This window comes from Platalea leucorodia, assembly GCF_965183815.1.
Source record: "Platalea leucorodia genome assembly, chromosome: 8".
NCBI classification, from domain to species: Eukaryota; Metazoa; Chordata; class Aves; order Pelecaniformes; family Threskiornithidae; genus Platalea; species Platalea leucorodia.
Genome location: NC_138830.1, coordinates 10,701,708 through 10,722,915, shown reverse-complemented (window position 1 = coordinate 10,722,915; position 21,208 = coordinate 10,701,708). Strand labels below are relative to the sequence as shown.

Genomic DNA, 21,208 nt, shown 5'->3' with positions numbered 1-21,208 from the left:
AAGCCCAAATGTTTTGCTTTGCCTGCCTGTCCTATACATCCTTCCCTCTCGTTTGACACAGGTCTAACATACGTGGAGTTGGGCTATTAAAACACAACTGGATGGCACGACGATACCTGCTCTTATTGCTTTCATTTTTGACCAGCATCAGTCATGCACTAATACTGCTGCTTCCATCTGTAATAAATGGTTAATTTGCCTACATCTGCACTACGTAACTAACAGCAAAATTATTCCACTGCAGGAGTTGTTTAAGATTCATCAGAGCAAAGCTCTTGGGTATAGTAGCCACCAAATTTTGCTCTTCACGGTCTGAATTTCATCAGGCTTTTTTCAGCATAACTTTGTCTGTCTTGTAATTATTTTCATAACAGAAAAACAAAAAAATCTTGTGCAACCATGATCCCTCAGCCATTGCATCTTTTAAATTCACTATCTTGAAAGATGTTACTGGATAAAATTGTAAAATAATTCAACAAATAAAAGAACTATTTTGTTAGCTGTTCAATTCTACAGTAGTGTATATATTTTAAGCGTGAACCTTTGGATAAAGTGATAACCAAATTCCTATTTTCCAAGCAATAACTACTAACATATCTGACTAATAAAATGTGACAGCAGATACCTAAAACAAATTTTGCTGTTACACAGGGTTATTTACAAACTTAAAAAAGGAAAGTACATTTCATTTGGCTCTTCCATGTTCCTCAGCAGTTAAATAACATGCATTAGGCATCACTCAGAATATGTTTAGCTTACAAGATACGATTTTTATTTAGAGAAAAAGATATTTATAAGCTGTTATATCCATTCACCTGTCTTAGTCTATGGCCCTTTTGTTAGCTGTGGGCCACCAAATGAAATCTTCCAAAATACACGTGGAGATGAATTGTCCAGGAGATAGTATTTCTCAAGAAATGCTTCACTGAAGGTAGACCTTGGAGAATCGCTGCGGTAAAATGTTTTCATCATTCTAGTGTGTCTGCTGTGCCTTTACACTTGAGCTGACTGAATAATCTTGGGAACAAAGATTGTTTCTCTGTAAGGGGGAAAACAGCTTTTGTTACACGCGTTTCATCAAAAGAATAGTCTATGCATAGGGACAAGAGTGTCCAAAATGAGAGCAATGGATCCCAGTACCTTCTAGGCATTGTGATTTAGATTTAAAAACAGCTTTAAAATGCACCAAAGGGTACGTTTTAATGCACTTTAGACGGCTGATTATGAAAAATCCAACATACTCCTTCTACAAGTTAAAGTCTGTTTCTACGTCTCTTTCAGTGTACTCTTAAGTCAATTTTTTATTACCTGTGCAACTCTGGCACAATGTACTCTGTAAATCAGAATGGTTTATAAAATAGAAGTAAATTGTGTTTAACATTCCAGTCTGTGTTTTTAGTATAGATACACATATACATTACGTAGTTGTATATCTATATGTACACATACATAGACACATTTTTTAAATGTTCCTACTGTTCTCTTTCTGTCAATTAATTATAATGCATACCTATTATGCTCTGTCTTTTGAGTACAGGAAAGTGTTGCTTTTAAATTTGTATTAACTTTGTAGAAACAAGAACTTCCAAAATTCTTCAGCGTTCAAGTTTTTTCACAGTTAATATTGCTAAAGCAAGGTAATAGTGTCTGTAAAGCTAAAACACGTCCTTTAGAAAGAAAACACTATTTTAGTTTTTCAGTACTCTGTTAGGAATGATGACCTCAGCTTTATTTACCAACTGTTCTTTTTGTTTTAAATGGAAATTGAGAGGGAGTCTGACACTACTGGCGCTTCTTGGGTACAGAAGTACTCTGTCTCATGAAGAATTATTTTAAAATAAAAATCTGTCATTTCAATTTCACTGATGGGAAACTGAAGCAATAGTCAGTTAACATCCAGTCCTTTAGCTACTTCTGTTGTCTGAGCAGCAGCACTGAGGCAAGTATGATTGGGTGGCTTGCAACATTCTGGCCTCCAGACATCAATATTAAGCCATGAAATATTGCTGGATGCCTGAACTGGTTCCGAGTCTGCTGGCCTGTCTGCGAGCCCCATTCTGCATCTTTAAACATAATGAACGTTACTGAGATAGATAGGCTCCTACCTTCCTTTGGGAGCACCGTGTAGGTTGCTTCCATGCCCGCGTGGATGTGGTCACTAACGTGACAGTGTAATAGCCAGGTTCCAGGGTTCTGCGGGGTCATTTCCACGGTTTGAAATGTCCCAGGGAACAGATCAAAGACATCTGCCCGGTAAACCCCTGTTTGCTTCAGGACAAAAAGAAACAATGGTTAAACAGCGTGGCATTTCCAGATGGCAGTAATTTAAGCTACCTTTTATGCATATTCGCACCAAACTTTTTAATCACAGTTGAGCGAAAAGACATCTACTGTATGTCATTTCTACAGAAGCATCACTTTATTAATCTTTTAAGCATGAAGTGGATGTACAAACTAGCAACTAAGTGGAAATGAAGGAAAACTACGGCTGTTGTCTTACGACAGCCATGAAGATTCACAGCTACCTTGTCAAAGCAACTTGTGAGGTTACCGGTCAGCAAATGCTACTGGCAGGTATTCTGTCTCTGGTATGTTGATCAAATACAGCTTTAGGGCATAGAAACTTAACAGTCAAATGACAAGTCCTGCTTAGTATTGTAGCATGTGACTTCTCACCAGAGATTACAGCCCTTGGTATTTGATCTACCTCTCATTCTTAACACAGCAAGAAATGAGTGAAAAGGACCTGTTACCTTATACTCAAAGCTGTGGCCATGGAAGTGTGCTGTGTGAATGTCTACTTCATTGCCCATTCCCATCAAATACCAGCTTACTTTATCTCCAACGTGCATAGTCAGACCATGTAAATTTCCAAACACCTTTCCATTAATGGCTAAAAAGAGGGAAAGAGCAACACAGAGAAAACAGGTCAGATTTTGTGTATTGTTATTCTCTAAACTTTAATAGAATACAAGATTTGAAAGTCAATGCCAGGCAAAAGCAAAAGCTTTGAATGGTATATAAAACCAAAACAATTGGACAGCATATTATGAATGTATCTGATTATATTCCATATTTAACTAGAAAGTAAGACATAGTTAAAAGAAAAGTTCTTTACTGTACACCATTGCTAATAGTGCAGTTCTTAAAGATCTGCATTTCCTGCAGCTCTCTGTAAAGAGTAAGCTTTACCAGGACATGCTTTCAGGATGTACATTGCCTTTCCGACTTATCCAGAACAGTTGTTTGTTTGCTGACATGAAATCAAAATTTCTAATTTCATTTTTACTCTTTCTCTCTTCAAAATTTCAACGTGGCACCATTTTTTTGTAGGTTTAAAAAAAAAAAAAAGTAATTCAGTGGCATTGACAGCATTTTCAAATAGTTTGAGTGAAATTTGTCAGGCCTTCCGCCCTGGAACTGGAAATTCAGAGGGGATGAGAAAGTCAAATTTATGTGCAGTACTTTCAAATACAGAGTTTCCAGAGTTACATTAACTAAATTGGGAAACATACCATGCATTTTATTACTTTCAAGGAATTCCTCATCTTCTTTGTCAACAAGGTGCGGGTTGGTAGAATAGGTTTTAATGTTTTCATCCAAGTACCATGACTCATTTTCATCAAAAATCATAAAAAGAAGAGCAAACTGAACTTTCTTTTTAGTATGAAATGATGGCAAATAATGTCTATGACACACAACAAGTGTGCCTATTAATCCACTGTAAGTGTCCTGAAATTACAAGTGAAAAATCATATAATTACAAGATGTGACTAAGCAGAAGCACTTTTAATGCCAGACATGAATTCTCTTACTATTTTTACAGCTGTCAGTATCTGGGAATAAAGGTAGCCAGTGTCAGACAAACAAGGTTATTTCTTCACTGTTATATGCTACCCATGGATCAAGTTCAATGGACTATGAAGAGTAACTGCCTCTTTTTCATGTCTTGTTAGAAAGAAACATTTGTTCCATTTTAATTTCTTGCTCATGTTTTTTTTCCCAATTCTTTTAAGGTTTTAGCATTTTGAGCTTGGTTTCCATTCAAAATATACTTCTTGACACTTTTTTGTGTTTGCTGAGAAGGAAAGAATACATTAATTTCCATTAATAATTATTAGTCGTGTTAAGTTAATGGGTGCTTGTACAAAAACGGCAGATTTATGTTCCACAGTTGCATGTTAGTTTTCCCACACATGACTGATTAGATATTGAGCAAGCTATAAAGCGTTAGCTTTAAGAATGAAATCTGAGTGAGGTGATCTATAGCAACAGCAGAAGAACCAGGAAGCAAGAACATGAAGGGCTGTGACTCTCAAATTCTGCCCTGACTTTCTTCTTGCATTATTCAAGACATTTAAATTCAAAGGTATGGCAGTGGGGGCAATGACCTGGCAGAGAAAGGAGAAAGAGTTTCAAACTCATCTCCCTTTTGCTGTAAGTTATCTGTGTTGAAGTTATGAACAAAACCCTTCAGATTGATATTAATAACATACCTTAATGATGTCCACCGTTGAATGGTATGCCCATGCAATACAATGTGGATCTCCTTTCCCAGAACTAGATCTCTCTGGGATTTTCCAGACATATGTTTTTGTTTCACCTGAATTAAATAAATATCGATGAATTTTAGAAGTTTTCTGTGTGCCAACCTATAAGAGGTCATCGTGAAACAGATGTTATCTCCATTTACAGCTTATATTTGTCTTGAACTTCCTCTTCCCAATTACTGCCCTGGCTAGCTTACTGCTATTTCCCTTCTGCAGATCCCTGACTCCTCTTGCCAACGGGGTTTTTTTGTGTGGCTGCACTGTCCAGTTTACCATACTTAATAAAAACAATTGTATCTTTTGTAAAGATCACAGAGGAACTTCTGAAATAATAGCTAGCATAAGCTCTGCTCTCCCTACGTAGCCAAATCTGTTTGCTTTCATGAAAGGTACAGCCCCGCTGCGTCAAAAAATTACTGGTCTGTCAAGGGCTGGGATACAGAGCAGTCATTAGCGTGGCCGTTTTAATTGTAAAAATATTTGTCATAATCAGCATCAAAAATTTAAGAACCTGAGGTAAAAACAAATAAACAAACAAAACTGGAGTCTTTCATGCTATCGTAAACTGAAAGCTTGCTAAACCTTACTAGAAGGCTTGATGTTACCTGCTAGAAATAAACAAGGATGCTTTGATACCTGGGTTAGTTACAGCAACAACAGAACTGTCTGTTTTCACTCCATGGGCATGTATAGAATAAGGTCTTGATGCCAAGTTCTTAAAAACTATTGTAATCCTATCTCCAATATTTGACATAAGCAGTGGCCCTGTTGGATTGAGAAGAAAGATTAACTTGGTTTTGCAAAAGATCAGAGCAGAGAGAGAGAGAGAGTTTGTTGTGTTCAAATACACAACAACATTGGCTTATAATTCAACTAAGAACTATACAGGGATAATGTCATTCACTGTGATAGGCCAACTTGAGTAGCTGAAGTTAGGCATCTAAGCAGAGGCTGAAGTTTCAAAAGCTCCGAGCACCTACTGTGTGTTTCAAGTCAGTTTGGATGTTGCTGCCTGGTTTTATGCTGACTTTGAAAACACTGACCTGTGATCAGGCGGTAAACCAGAAGGGCTTTTTTCTTGTAAAGCAAGCAATGTAATCTTGCAAGGAAAGCACCATAATAAAAGTAGCCATTCCATGTAGGTTTAGGCACTTCGTGTGGGTAGAACTATACTCAGTATTATTCTAATAGTATCTTCTTTTGTTTCACTGCATTTTTCCCAGTTTCAAAACTGAACTTCATGATGACTATACCTTGAATTTCCAGGTGCTGCTGTTCCTCTGCTCTGTTTTTGGGAGTACTGAATGTACGATCAGTGTACTCGCGATATACTACCTTTTTGTATTTTGAGCCAATGAATTTGTCTTCTTTATTTAAAAATGGATTGCCAGGGCTGAAGAGAAAAAAAAAAAAAAGAAAAGAAAAAAAAAAAAGGTAAGAACATGTTGTACATTTCTTCATGTATTTTAAAACATCTTTTGCAGGTATGTCAACCATCAAACAAAAATCCAGCTCGGTGAAACAGTAATCTCATAGACCACTGGTGTCTTCAACATGAAAACATTCTTGTTAATCTGGGAGGTTTCTCTTAACCTGGAAGGTTAAAAAAAACGCTCTATAAATAGACCAAGTCTATATAGTATTTGAGAGAATGCTGAGAGCTCGGCCTGCAGATATTTCAAATTCCAAGAAGTCATCCAGCAACTTGCATACCAAAAAACAGAGCCCTGAGTGACTTCTGTAGATCTGAGATGAAGCCTAAAACTTGTAAAGCTTAAGTGCCTTGCTGAAATAAATTGTGAGGGACTAATTCTCTGCTGAGATCATGGGGGCTGGAGACAGTGGGGGGAAAAAAGGTCTGATAACAGCATAGTCCATATTATTTGTGCTTAGAACTGTGACAGAACCCACTGTGGTATGCAGGGAAAGTAAATGTGCTATCAAGCTGAGGAAAAAGAAGAAAATACAATTAAGTCAATAAAAAAATACAGGCAGTTACAATCTACTACTTTAACCTCAAATGAAGTTATACAAGTGGAACACATAGAAATTCATCAGTTCATTGTTCAGCCTCTTCTACTAATTGGCACGAGTTATTTGATCCAATCAGTTCCCTCTCATTGAGATTCAAATACTGGGAATAAAACACCAAGGCGACAAGCTTCATAGTGAATGGATTCGGTCATGGACTTATCTTGTGTAAGCTAATGAAATTGAGAGGAGTAAAAACGAACCTTACTCAGAGTACAGATAAACATTGGACAAAGACATGTTACATATTCTAAGTAATCAAATATCAGGACAAAGCAGTCATTGTATCTACAACTTAATGAACACGTTAAGCATTCCACATCAAGGACTGTACCAACATCAGTAAATAATAAATGCATCTGCACTATCCAGGATTTGTGAAAATCTGCAGCTGCCCCACAGATTTATGCTGGGCTATTTCACAAACATCATGCTGTCTGGCTCACAGTTACATGGCAACATTACTGGAGAAGGACCATGAATTCAAGTGAGCTCTAAAAATACAGATTACAAGAAAGTGCGTCTAGAAATGCCTGGAGGAGGAAAAGGTTCAGAGAAGTGAGTTGTTCCTTTACTTTTTTGCATTTTTTTCCCTCGTGTATATTCTGAAGTACCTTTCCTCATGGTATGGATGCCGCTCAAATTCCCATGTCCTGTTAGGAGAATAGTCCCATTCAACTTCCACTGCAGCAATATAGTAAGTCTTTTCATGCAAATACATAGATAGATCCACATTCCACCAATGGCATTGTTTCACTTTGTAATTCTGTTTCATGCCCCCTGTGTAGTGATCTGTTGTCAGGCACGACACTTCAAAAACTCCTAGAGGTTGTACAAGAAACAAAGACTTGAGGACAAAAATCTGTCACTAGTAGATCTTGAGATTGTATTACCTATGTTGACTTAGAGTTTAGAGACTGAGACACAAGCTATTGCTCATATAAGATCCCAATTCTTTGTGTAGTATGGCTACTTGTAGTAATAAAATTCAGCATACATAGAAGCTAGAAAAATCAAGGCTTTAGCATTAAGACTTTATGTCCTATGAACACAAGTTTGCTGCCCTTCAAACACAGCTGTACATAGTTTTAGCACCCAAACGGTCAAAATATCAGCTATTTAAAGCTTGTCTCTAAGCATAAAATGTTCATAGGTAAACAGTTTCTAAACTAGTAACAGGATTTTTAAACAAGACATTTACCTTCAGAATCAGGTGTCATAATAGCTGTAAGAAATGTATGTGGAAACAGATTTGCTGTATCCCTTCTTGTTCCTTTAGCTATGAATGTGTTTTCTGAAAAGTATATCCCATGGATATCGACTTCTGACCCCAAGCCCATCAAATGCCAGGAGACCACACTTCCTTTACACATCTCAAGACCGGGTTGATTTCCGTACATATAACCATTAATGGCTGTAGAAGATTTGAGGAAGCAAATAACACATTACTTAATTCTGCAATACAGAATAAATAATACACACTTCAGATGTAATGTGATGCCTTAGACTGACAGAAATATCAATAATAAAATACTTGATCACATCAGCGACACCAGAGAATCAATTCAAGCAAAACAACTTTTAAAACCCAGTGTTTAAAAACAATTTCTAACTTCTCCTTTTCAACGTCTAAAGCACAGATAGCTAACTTCACCAGCCTGAACTTCCACTGCTTTATACCTGTCATGTGGGCAGGATGCATAAACCATCCTGCTTTATACCCTGCAAGACCCTCCAGCCACACAGTGGAGACAATCTGAAGTGGTTTTTAGTTTGAGTTACTAATCCTTTCTAGCTACTCCTGTGCAAAACTTTCAAAGCCTGGGCCTCACAGATACCACTGAATGTGAATGCTCGGTATCGAGGCTCTGTAAATAGTAGGAATGCCCCTGAGGGCAACATTTAAGAAAGAGCATAAGCAAATATGTTAAAGATTAGAACTTATTTGCAGGACTAGGTACTGAAGATAAAAAAAAAAAATGTTCTTTCACATGAAATTTGAAAGACATTTCTACAATACCAAAATACAATCAGCGTGAAACTCAGCTCTGCCCCGATAAAGAAGCAATGATTTTCATTCTAAGGGGGCCACAGTGCTGGTAAAGGAATCCAGACTCAGCCACGGACGCAAAATGAGCCAGCAATGTGCCCTTGCCACAGAGAAGGCTAATGGCATCTTGGGCTGCGTTAGGAGGAGTGTTGCCAGCAGGTCAGATTAGGAAGGTCAGATTGCAGCTGCTATTGTAGAAATGCTTCCGACAAACTGAGCTGGAAAGCAGTTTAGCAGAAAAGGACCTGGGGGTCCTGGTGGACACTGAGTTGAACAGGATCCAGCAATGGGCCCTTGCTGCAAAGAAGGTGAATGGTCCCCTGGGCTGCATTGGGCAAAGTATCGCCAGCAGGTTGAGGGAGGGGATCCTTCCCCTCTGCCCAGCACTGGTGAGGCCACACCTGGAGGACTGTGTCCAGTGCTGGGCTCCCCAGTACAAGAGAGACAGGGACGTACTGGAGAGAGTCCAACAAAGGGCCACAAGGATGATGAAGGGGCAAGAAAGCATCTCGCCTATGAGCAAAGGCTGAGAGAGCTGGGAGTGCTCAGCCTGCAGATGAGCAGGCTCAGGGGGACCTCACCAATGTGTATGAACACCTGCAGGGAGGGCATGAAGAGGACAGAGCCAGGCTCTTCCCAGTGGTGCCCAGTGACAGGACCAGAGGCAATGGGCACACACTGACACACAGGAGGTTCCCTCTGCACATCAGGAAACACTTTGTCACTGTGAGGGTGACCAAGCACCAGCACAGGCTGCCCAGGGAGGTGGTGGAGTCTCCATCCTTGGAGATACTCAAAAGCCATCAGGACATGGTCCTGGGCAACCAGCTCTGGCTGACCCTGCTTGAGCAGGGGGTTGGAGATGATGACCTCCAGAGGTCCCTTCCAACCTCAACCAGTCTGCGATTCTGTGAAAATCCTCCTTTCAGCTACATCATCCGTAGGGCAGAGGTCAGTTTTCTCTTGCTGCCTGGTTGCATTTGTAGGGGTTGCACATGGGCTACAGACCTAATTCCTCCTGTCTGCTCAAAGTGGTACATAACAGTGCTAAATGCACAACTGCCATGCAAGACACTGAACAGCTGGCATTCTATTTTGAACTACCACATTTAGCTGAAATTGAGTTGCATTCAAACATGGTTTTGTTTCCAATGGAAAGGAATGAAATGTCTGCCACTATATAGTTTCCCAGTCTCCAACATCACAAAAGTAAAAACCTTATTGTAGAAATGAATATTTGGCTAACTAATAATTTTCTTACAGTGCATTTTGTTAGACTCTTGGAAGTCCTCATCTTCTTTGTCAATTTTATTAGGATTTAGTGTAAACATCAAAATATTGTCATCCAAGTACCAGCTCAGATTCTCATCAAATACTGTGGCAAGTAGAAAAAACTCCATATTCACATTTTTCTGTTGAGAAGCAATAGCACAAAGGAAAATAGAAATAAATGAACAGAAAATGTCAGGAAAAAAATTCTATGCGCGTAATAATTTATAATTCACAAAGTAGGATAGATGCATACGTTGATACTTCGTGCTGATAATCTCAAAGCTCTCTAATTGCTGTATCTGACTAGATAATTGCTCTTAATGCTCTTTCTACCAGCAGGAACCACCTCTGGAAATGCATGTGTGTTTTGGTCTTTAAAGTCTCTACATTTTTCTAGTCATTCTCATCCTAGCCGAGACTTGAATGCCAGTGGTTGCTCACTGCAATGGTGGTTTCACAATACAGTGTCTGAGCCAGACTGATTTTGCTTTTTTTTTTTAAAAAAAAAAAAAAAAAATCAAACCCACTTTCTTCATTTTATGTATTCCCCTCAGCACATGGGTGAGACTGTGATGTGGAGAGGAGGTGGTGCTGAGTGGTTGTTAATGCGGCAGGCCCTGAGGGCACAATTCAGGAAGAGAAAGCAGATTCAGCTACCATGATGCAAATGCTTCCATTTTTCTTCTTTGACTGACCTGTTTCCCAGAAGAATCCAGAGCTCCTTTCCTGCACACCAAGAGAGGACCCACAAGGCCAGAACTGGTGTCTCTGACTGCATCCACAGCTGAGTAATAAATCCAGGTTAAACAGTCTGGATCTTGGTCTGTGGGGCCCACATCTTCTGGCACATTCCACTCATATGTAAACGTAGCACCAGGATTCACATGAGAGGCTGGAGATTCAGTACCTATTATAGAAATCAACATTAGGAATTATGCCTAATGGACATTGTTTATTTTATCACCTTTAATACATCAACATGTACGAGAGCTTGTTCTCTGGTGCTTGCTATATAGGATCCCCATCTATAGGCGCACCTCTGGAGACGGCACCGTACAATGCCCCCTCGTTGCTCTTGCGGTAACTCACGCCATGGGGCTGAATACTAAATGGGCGGCTGGCATTGTTTCGGAAGGTCACCCTGATGGTCTCACCCACTTCAGCCTTGATAACAGGTCCTAGAAAAGAGCACATGGTCTAATTACAAGATGTTTCTATCAAGTGATTTACAGAGCTTATAGCAATCAATGGCTGGCTGCTTTTCCCGTTGCATGGGGAACTGCCCCTGGGCCTCTGTGGCCACAGACCAGGTCCCTGGCAGATGACCTGAATCACATGGCAGCCCAGCAGCAACTGGACTGCTCCATTCCCGGTTGCTCATGGAGGCCCAGTAACACGCAGGACAGTTCCTCCCTTTGGTAAGGGACCTACAGACATTAGCACCAACCTCAAACTCAGTCCAGAGCCATGCCAGAAGCAGCCAGGTTATAAATAGGGCTAGACCTGCCTACCCTGGCCTTGTAATTCTGAGCCTGACCTTCGGAGCCCATGGCATATTCCCACAGGCATGTTGGGGACCACCACAGCGTTGCCTTCAAGAGCTTTCTCACACCCTGGGGTGCCTCTTGGAAGAAGCCACAGGCACCAGCATCTGCAGGAGGCAGGCAGAGCTGAGGGCCCCTCCTTTGGAGGTGGAGGGGCACTGTTGGCTAGCAAGTGGAAGTGATAGTTTACTCTCATAAATCTTTGACATGAAATAATTATAGATATCTTACCTAAGAGTCCAAGATGTGCTTCCTCTGCAAGCCTTTTTTTATGTTCAGTGAAAGAACCATCTGTGTATTCTTTGTAAACGGCTTTTTTATAAGAGCCACCAATTCTCGTCTCACTTTGTTCAAAAAAGACGCGAGATTCACTGTGAAAAAGAAATTGCAATAGATGCAAACAGTTCAAGTCATAACGCTCAGCTTTACAAAGGCAGTCAGGACCTCAACCCTATATTCTGAGTCATGATGTGCTGAGTTTGTCTTTTGGGTCTCCTTTCAGTGATCTGGCCACAGACTTATATGCAGTCCCATATAAGGATGTGAAGGAATCCATTATCCTTCAGTAACTTCTCTTTAAGAAAAAGACACTGTGCTGTGTTGCCCTTATAAAGCCAGCATGCCTAGAGATGCATCAACAATGGTTTCCAGTGAACATTTTGTAACCTGAAGTTTACTCTTCTTTTTATTAAAAGGTACAAATAGTTCAACAACAGTAGATACAAACACCAAAAATATGTAACATCTAAACAGAAAGTGAGAAGATTTACTCTACACTTTTTAGTCTACACTTCTACTCTGCAAAAAAGGACCTTTCAATGTTTTACAAGCACTATTCAAACAATGAACTGTGCCTTGTCCCTTGTGGACCAGGTAAGTATTCTTTAACTCACAGATGAAAAATCTGAGGAATCAATGTATTCAGTGAATTGATTCACATCTTAAACATGTAAACACAGAGCAAAGGGCAAAGCTACCTCGTGCAAGCTGTTTGCTAGCTGAGATGCCGTTAGTGTGATTTTCATCAGCTAAGGAGATGATCATGAATTCCTAGCTTTGTTTTCTAACTCAGAATAATCAACCATCTTGAATCATCAGAGGTCACTGCCTACATGACATTACATTTCATCTTCATCCCAGTGAAATTACTAATGTTACAGCAAAATTTATAGTAAGATTGCAAGGAAAATAATAGACCTAATTTGGTCTGATATTTATCCTGGCACTAATGTTTAAGCAGAGGTGAGGACAATGAGAAATTCTGCTTAGAAGTCAGTTCTACCATGGCTTACCTTATTTAGCATGTTTATATCAACTCTGCTTGGAAAGTAAAACTTCTTTAATTAGAAGCCTTTACCTGTCAGCGATTAATTCTTGTCCTGTAAAATGGTTCATTGCAGATGGGCCATAATTCCATATGATCTCTTCAGCAGCAATGAAGTACTGCCTTGTCTTTGTACTCTCATTGTGATCTGTTGTGGATTTCCTACAATCTTCTACTTTAAAAAGGGCCTGCATACCACCTGGAAAAAAATGAGGTAGAAAAAACTAGGGAGAAGGAACTGCTTTGTTTTCACTTTCCCTGCTTTCAATCCAATAGCTCGTCTCTTCCCTGGAGAATTCCCATACCATTGATGGATATGCAAATCACAAATGAAAAGGAAGATGAATGATATAAAAGAATGCACGCCAGCTGAGCTAGGATGTAGAAACACAACCATGGTATTTACAGTGGGCAGACAGGTGTGGTAAAGTGCATTTTACTTGTAAAGCTGCAACTGGTAGTCACAGAGAGGATTAGGGTGGAGTGGAAATGGTACTGTCAGTTAGCACTTCAGTCAAGGCCAGGTGCTACCAGACCGACCATCTTCCCTCTATATCTAATCAACAGCTTACTTGTGAAGCTCCTGGGTCTCTGCACCCAAGGAGAAAGGTCTGTTAGCGAATCTGCTTGGTGGAGATACAAATAACGTAATAAAGAAGGCCCTTTTACAGCTCTGGATTAGGCCAATTTGTAGGATTAAGTCTTGCCCAGGATGCTTCAACCACATCAGGATGCTGCTTGACGTGATAGCTATTTCAAAACTTATAACCTCTGTGTAGTTGAATTTGTAAGTTAAACATACTCCTTTTTATATCAGAATTTTCAAATCTCGGAGAATGATTTTGAGTTCTGTGTTCCTTCACACTTTTCTGACAAATTACTCCTCTAACTTACTTACAGGGATATAGATCATGGAAAAGTGTGGCATTAGCTTCCAAGTATTTCATACGATTAACAAACACTGGAAATATGAGAAGATCCAGGGAAGAGAAATGCAGATCATCTCTGCTTATTAGCTAATATACTTTCCAGAATATGTCTTTGTCAGCAGGCAAGTTAGCCTGCCTGTCCTGTGCCCCTGGCCCAAACACGGAATGAGCCCCAACTTTTTTGTTGGCTAACAGAAAATTGTGATTAATTACCTTCAGTAAGAGGCAAACACCATGCTACTGTTTGTCTAAAGTTGAGGCTTGCAAAAGTGCAGCTGTGGCAGTTGCTGCCAACTGATAACAATTTCCATTACAGACAAGAATTTCCTTGATTTCCATGGCTACATGCTCAAGCCTATCTAATGCACTTCAAGGCATTTCAATTACTATGAGAGTTTTGTTACCTAGAGGAGAGTATCGTCTGCCATATTATCAGGTCAGGAGTACTGCTAAAGTGACTCAGTAAACTGTTAGCTCAAGCTAAAAAATATTCTGATCACTGGAACTTGTTCCGTACCTTCGATATGGTCATTCACTTGGCAGCTGAGCAGCCATTCCCCAGGACTCCTTGGTATCATGACAGCATCAATAAACGTGGCTGGGAAGAGGTTGATGGTGTCAACTCGATGATGCCTTTCTATTAAGGTCTGTCCATGAAAGAAGGCTGAATGGATATCAGCTTCATTACCCATGCCAAAAAGATACCATTTTACCTTATCTTCCACACACATTGTGAGGTTTGGGAGGTATCCATACATGTACCCGTTGATTGCTAAAAGAAATGTTATTTATTACAGTTACTTTCACAGACCTTGGGATCTTTTCTTCAAAAGCAGGTGTCATACAACCATTGCTCTATTCTTCAAAATAGAAAGAGGCTCAAAACAAAACTCTGCACCTTTGAAAGTGAGCCAACATCAGACACACGCTTCATCTGCACAGCTATCTGCATGACCAGCAGTTCCTGCTATGATTCTGGAACCCGTGTCAGAACCAAAGGTATCTTCCTCGTTGACACTAACAGTAAAAACTGTTTTGCTAAACTGCGATATTATAGTACAGAGTTCAGGACTAAGAAACAGAACAAAGTAACACAAGTCTGTTTAGAGTGCCTGGGAAATTATACTGGCAAAGAGGTTCTTGGCCCCTAAGAATTTCATATTGCAGCTCCAAAGGTTTGATTGTACAATATTTGCCATCACTTTTAATTTTTTTTTTATTTAAAAGAATCTTTCTTAATCCTCCAAGAAAAAGCCCTGCTTAAAAAAAAGACATTATCTACAGTTCATCTTTAAAAGACACAGCACATAAAAATATTACTCCACTGTATCACTGACAAGCAACATTATATTAATGTTCTCTTACAGTGCATTTTATTGCTTTCCTGGAAGTCCTCGTCATCTTTGTCAACTTTGGAAGGCTCAGAACAGTATGTCCTGATATTATCCTCTAGATACCAACTGAGATTTTCATCCATCACAGAAAACATAAGGACAAATTCAGCATCAAAGTGTTTATCGCTGCCCTTATTCATTGTACCTGAAAAAGAAAGCAGTATATTCAGAGTCTTTGGCAACTGACATTATAATTTCATCAGTTTTAAGTGTAGCATCAGTAGGGCTGGTCACTGTTTACTTCATATTTTGCCACTTTCCTTGAGTGTGAATGTACACATAAACTTACAGACATGCTCAGAAAACAAAAATCAGTTTTGAGAGATATCATAAAATAACTTTACTAAGAATAAATATTGCATGTGATAGGGTTACAGTAAATCTGATTCTCTTATCAGTATTTACACTTCCTTTTGCATTACTAGCATGAACTCATCTCATTCATATGGATTTGTGGACAAAGTATACTGCAAATTATATTCGCTGTCACACACAAAATCAAACAACTTCCTATACTATTGAAAGACAGCTAATTGAGAAGACAAAAAGCTGCCATTTCAAAATTAGCTGTAATCTTCTCCTCTTCTAGTAAATTATTTCACTGATATTTATCAATAACTATTATCAATCACGTAGCATATGTATTTATTTATTTACTTACTTACTTATTTATTTATGGTTTACCTTTCCTGCAAATTATTAAAGGCCCAACAAGCCCTGAGGCAACATCTCTTGGAGCATCTATGTGGGAGTGGTAAACCCTGGTAATGCAGTCTGCATCTCCCTCAGCTGGACCTTGATCTTCTGTCACGTCCCATGTGTAAGTGTACTGGCTTCCAGGCTCCACAGCATCATCTCTCTTTTGCAAATCTTTGGTGTTGTCAGGATAAAAAGCACCTGAAGAATGCCACGCAGCCGCCATTAACACAACACATTCACAATATGGTGTCAGAATAGCACCTGCCATCGTTTAAAGTTGACTACGTGTTGCAGTAACATGCACTGAACATCTGAATACAGGTAAAAAAAAAATCATTAAAATCAGGTGAGTAGATCTTCTCCTTCTCTTTAGGAGTCTCTTCATTTGCCTTTGAATTCCATGGGAGTGCTTCAATTAATGGCACATTAAATTTAGTCCTTAATTTATTAGGAAGGCACTATGTACTTCTGCTAAAAAGATAACAATTCAAATATTTGTAAAACATTTGTTAAATATTAATCTTGGAAACTGTTCTAAAATATTGCATATATCCTCAAGGAATATAGGTGTCACTGGAATGAGAGCAACAGAAACAAAAATTTAAATGTTCTTCCAAAAAGTGCATGTGCTGCTATATAACACACTGTTTGGCTCCCACAGAATGTGTCTATATCAAGCCACATATGAGCTGTAATGAAAAACTTCACGAAATATTAGAAGCCGATACTTTATAAATTCTTGTAATGAAAAATTTTTAAAGACTGCTTTTGAGACAACATTATATTCTCAACCATTCACACACTGTTTTTAAGGCCCACTAGTAAAACTTCCAACAGCCATATTCCAGTGCCACTTGGTGCAGAAAATCCCTCGTTGCTTGAGTGTGGCAAGACCAACTATTGTCAGGGCAAATCATCACTAATCCCAATGGCACACCTACATCTTAAAGTGTGTCAGACTTTTATCTCATTGATTTATTACTAAGCAGTAGCTGTTTCTCCATTTTAAGAAATTCTTGTGTATCTTATATACAATATATACAAACCTAGTGTTAAGAATTTGGAACTGTAAGTTACCACTGTTACCAATATCTTCTTCACAACAGCATCATTTTTTCCTTTAGATATCCTCAATACCTGCATCTTTTATATAACTTTATACCCTTATTTCAGGTGAAATATAAATACTCTTAGATGAGGTGAAATGTTGATCTAAAATCGCCTTCTTTATGAATTCCACTTCTGGCTTTGTATTTTGCTCGTGAAAAAATTATCAAACTTTTTAGCTCCTATTTTAAATTGATTGTGTCCTGTTTTAAATCTTTATTTACTTGACCAGTCTTCTCTGTGATGAGAGAATATCACTTACACTCAGAGGAATGATAAACTTTTGATAAATTCTGGCACGGAACGGGCTCAAGCTTACCTTCATTTTCCTTTGCGTATCTTACACCATGTGGATGCAGTGTGTAGTTTCTGGAAGCAAAGTTTTTCAAGTGTATAATAATGGAATCTCCAACTTCTCCCTTAATGATAGGGCCTAAAAAACCCAGCCAGGAAGGTTTGTCAACTATCACATCATATAAATGATTTGTGTACTGAGTGTAGACAGCCTTCTTGTAAGTGCTTCCTATCCTATGTGGTCCTCTTTTGAGAAAGACTCCAGCCTGCCTGTAAAGAAAATACACAAACCCATCTGTAGTGTCAGGTACTCATTTTACATTTGAATGGTGTTAATTAGTACGGTCTCAAATAAAGACCAGGCCTCTGGAGCACTGTGCACAACCATATCAGTGTTTAGGAGCAAACATGTCTCTTATTGTAAAGAGTTAGACACCCATATAGAGATTAAATATTACGCACCAACCTGAATTTTTTTCTCCCTATTTTGTAGACTGAAGATAAGGGTATTTGATAGAATTTCAGACAAATTTGAGACCATGTGGACAAGGCAAATAATAGTTATTGTTGCTCGAAACTTTTGTACTTGCATGCTTAAATTGCTGTATAATTTTCCATGGCCTATTAAAAATAACAATTTCCATCATCACACTGTTACGCTGACTGCATAGTCCTTGCTCCATGGCAATGAGGGGCAGACTTTTCAGCTGTAAAATACATTTAAGATGTCTGGACGTGAGCAAAACCACAAGGTGCTGCTAATGTCCTGTGTGTGCATTGGAGGGGGGGGCTGCAGAGTGCTGAAATGAGCCCTTAGCTTGCTCACCAGTCATAGATGAAGACGAATCACAGCCTCAGAACTTGAAATGGATTTACCCTAATAAAGTCTCATTTTTACAGATTCAGCCCAAGAATGTACAAACAGGTTACAAGAGAGCAAGGAATTAGCAATGACCTCCTCAACACTAAGTGTCCTAACTACTGGACCATTGCTCCTCTCAATTAATGAAACACTTATATTAAAAATGTGAGCTTGGTTAGCGAGGAATCAGCCTAACCCATGAGCTGAAATGAGACTGATGGAGATGGTATTTCCTACGCGTGGTGACAATACCTCTGACCCACGTAGCTATCGTGGATATGCTGCCCAAGCACCACCAGCCGCAGGCGAGGGGTCACCACGTGTCTCTGACAACCATCACCTGGGAACGGCTTTGGAGCCAACCTTTGCCTGTGCTGAGGGTCAGGTACCTTTCATGAAATATTTTAGTCTCTGAGAATAGTTATCTTTGTGAAAAAGTGCTTGTAGTTGCTAACTACAACGGCTGTTCAAACCAGCAGTGCTACTATTGGCGGATGCCGTTAGCCCAAACTCTGGAGTCTCTTTAACACCAAATCCTCCTGCACATCTCCCTGCCCATTTCGGGAGGACTGGCTGTGGAAGCAAACCTCTTCCAGGAGGAGGCAATCCCAGGAGATAGGGCAACGCTGCCTGAAGTTCAGCAGCATCCTGATTTCTCATCTTACATGATAAGAAACCAAGCCAACCTGGTTTCAGATTCGCAGCAGGCCATATTGCGAAGCAAGTTAATCCTGCCCAAAAATGCCAAGTATTTCCCAGAAGGCTGAGCCCTGTTTGAGCATGTGGGGAAGGAATTGTTTGTACCTTGGCAAGCACAGATCTGAAGTGTAATTAAAATGCCAATTCAGAGCTCCATGAAACTTGGAGAGCATAAACTTAGTGGCAAAGGCTCAGTTACTGGAAGTCTGAGTGCATGAAGCTTTTTAGCCACAAATTAAATCAAACAAATATGTTATGGCTCTTCTTAGACTGTTTAAACAGCTACCATTTAATTGTAGAGTATTCCTTCTAGCAAGTACACCGCACTTTTCCCTGCCTCTATAAACATCAATCTCTGCACAAGCACAGCCTCATAGTTGAAGGGTTCAGGAGGAGAGGAAGAACGGAGAAGGTTAAAATGAAAAGTACGATAAAAGGGACCAGCTCCATTGCAGGCATGCAACTACGGGAAAATTGGAATTAATTTAGCATGCTGCAGGTTGTCACAGAGCAGAGAAAACCAGTGAAAGTGCAGTGAATGGCAGTGGCTCGTTGTATTACAACACTGCTCTGCAATTTTCAGACAAAATGCCCTGCTTTCACCATTTATTGGAATTACTAGCCTGCTGAATCACTGGCAGTGTCTTACACATTACTCACTCTATGAGTACAAAAAAGAAGTCGACGGCTTCGTCTCATGCCTGATGAAATGGCAGATTATGGCTGCAGTATTGTTGGCTGTCACAGAGGAAACAAACCACAGGAAGTCTTCTAATCCCTCATCTACAGACTAAACGAGAACTGTATTTTTGAGATTCCTTTAATTTCTGATTTCTCTTTTCATTGTTTTTATTTTAGTATAGTCCTACTTCATTTTAAAGGCACTGAAAAAGAGGAAAGAAAGGAAAAAAGACAAGAAGGAAGGAACATTTTTTCTCTCTCCAATATTTCTCTGATGCCTTTTATATCTGAGTTTCCTTTATTAATTATTCATATCTTCAGGGTGCTCCCCTCCACCTCACCATACTTATCCTACTTATCGCTCTGACTCTGCCCAGGACCCTCCTTGCCTTGTAACCAGCAACCCAGCTCCTCCACTGCGGCTGGAAGGACCCAGCTGTGCTGCTGCCAGGGAAAATGACCCCTGCTAACAATGAATATCTATAAAAAGGAAACCCGTGCCCAGTCGGAAAGTTTTAAATTTGTCAAACTTCTGCATTTAAAAACATGACAGCAAAAGTCTTCTCTTCAGTACTGGCACCTTAGCCATTCAAAATTAAACATCATTAGACATTCAGGCTCTTTTTCTGCTACTTAGTAAACATGTCATTGCAACAAATTCACAAGACACCTACATATGCCAATGCTTTTAATTAGCAGAGCATTGGAATGCAATTCTCAAGCCAGGAAAAAAACAAAATTCCCTTATATGTCTGACAGAAAATACACTGACACCGACATGATTCATTTCACTGCCTTCACCAGGTTTTCAGTCTGGCCCTAGTATCTAAAGCAGAAAATACTGTAAAATAAAACTCAACCAGTGTAAGCTGTTTTACTTACTCCTCTTCTGCAAAAAGCTGTCCAGATATGACATTGGTATTGCCGGGTGCATAGTTCCACACAGTCTCTATAATGCCGATGTAGTACTCCCTGTTCACTGCCCCAACTTGGCAACAGCAAGAAACCAGCAAGCAACTTAGGAAAAATAGCTTCATTTTGCATTCACAAACCTTGTGGAAAACGTGAAATAAAACCACAGGACGGGCACATGCAATTTCCCTTTATATGTTCTTGTCTCTCCCACCTCCCACCCTCTTTACCTCCCCCCTCCTGTTTGCTTTGGTGAACACAATAAAATGTTGCACAATGTCTCTGTGTGTCAAGAGTAAACAAAAGATTCTGGTAACCTCGTCAGTTCAGATAATCTTCAAAGAAATTTTTTCAACTTCTGCCAACCTACTATCACACAAATTACCATTTAGACTGTTATCCAATTGCAAATATCGTAGCTGAAAGTACTGTAGATTTAAATGGATTTACAGACTTAAGACTAATTACATTCTTCACTATCACTCTAAAGCTTGTATACTACTGAGAAAATAATTTATGTGACGTGTGGCACAAGAACACAACTTTTTAAGAGCACTGTGAAAAGCTCTGAATGACACCCGTTTTTCTCTGCTGTCCCTGCTTCTGTGCTGCCAGAACCGAACGCAAGGCAGGCCCTGGAGGTGCAGGCTTTCCGCTGCCTATTTCCCTCGCTCGTTCTCGATCTCCAGATCGCTGCTGCTTCCCCTCTGCACAGCAAACACTAAACTGGTGCGACACAGACAGATAAGGGAGGACCGAGGTCACTGGTGTCAGAGCTGAGCTTACACACGGATGTGTACGTGGGTAAGCTCTGCTAAGCCACCCCAGTTCCCTTGGAAATGTAATTTTAGCACAAAGCG

At 39.6% G+C, this 21,208-nt stretch overlaps 1 protein-coding gene across 1 annotated transcript; it reads right to left on the bottom strand.

The window, feature by feature from the left end:
* Positions 1–807: 807 nt before the first annotated feature.
* Positions 808–20,503, bottom strand: CP (ceruloplasmin). Its single transcript, XM_082319579.1, has 19 exons — positions 20,319–20,503; positions 17,220–17,464; positions 15,779–15,991; positions 15,066–15,239; positions 14,218–14,472; positions 12,805–12,970; positions 11,679–11,818; positions 10,941–11,081; positions 10,599–10,810; positions 9,893–10,043; positions 7,783–7,995; positions 7,196–7,403; positions 5,804–5,943; positions 5,187–5,315; positions 4,497–4,603; positions 3,516–3,732; positions 2,754–2,893; positions 2,106–2,268; positions 808–1,039 (listed from the first exon to the last, which is right to left on the bottom strand). The coding sequence occupies exons 1-19, from the start codon at positions 20,471–20,473 to the stop codon at positions 969–971; spliced, it is 3,240 nt and encodes a 1,079-aa protein (XP_082175705.1). The 5' UTR covers positions 20,474–20,503; the 3' UTR covers positions 808–968.
* Between the last annotated feature and the right edge of the window lie 705 nt (positions 20,504–21,208).

What these genes read in the sequence shown, in the direction of transcription:
- CP (XM_082319579.1), bottom strand. Translation starts at nt 20,473, where the DNA reads ATGAAGCTATTTTTCCTAAGTTGCTTGCTGGTTTCTTGCTGTTGCCAA. An exon ending in GCAGCACCTGGAAATTCAAG is followed by an intron (nt 5,316 to 5,803) that starts GTATAGTCATCA and finishes TCAATCCAACAG; the next exon opens with GGCCACTGCTTATGTCAAAT. An exon ending in CAACGGTGGACATCATTAAG is followed by an intron (nt 3,733 to 4,496) that starts GTATGTTATTAA and finishes TTGTAATTTCAG; the next exon opens with GACACTTACAGTGGATTAAT.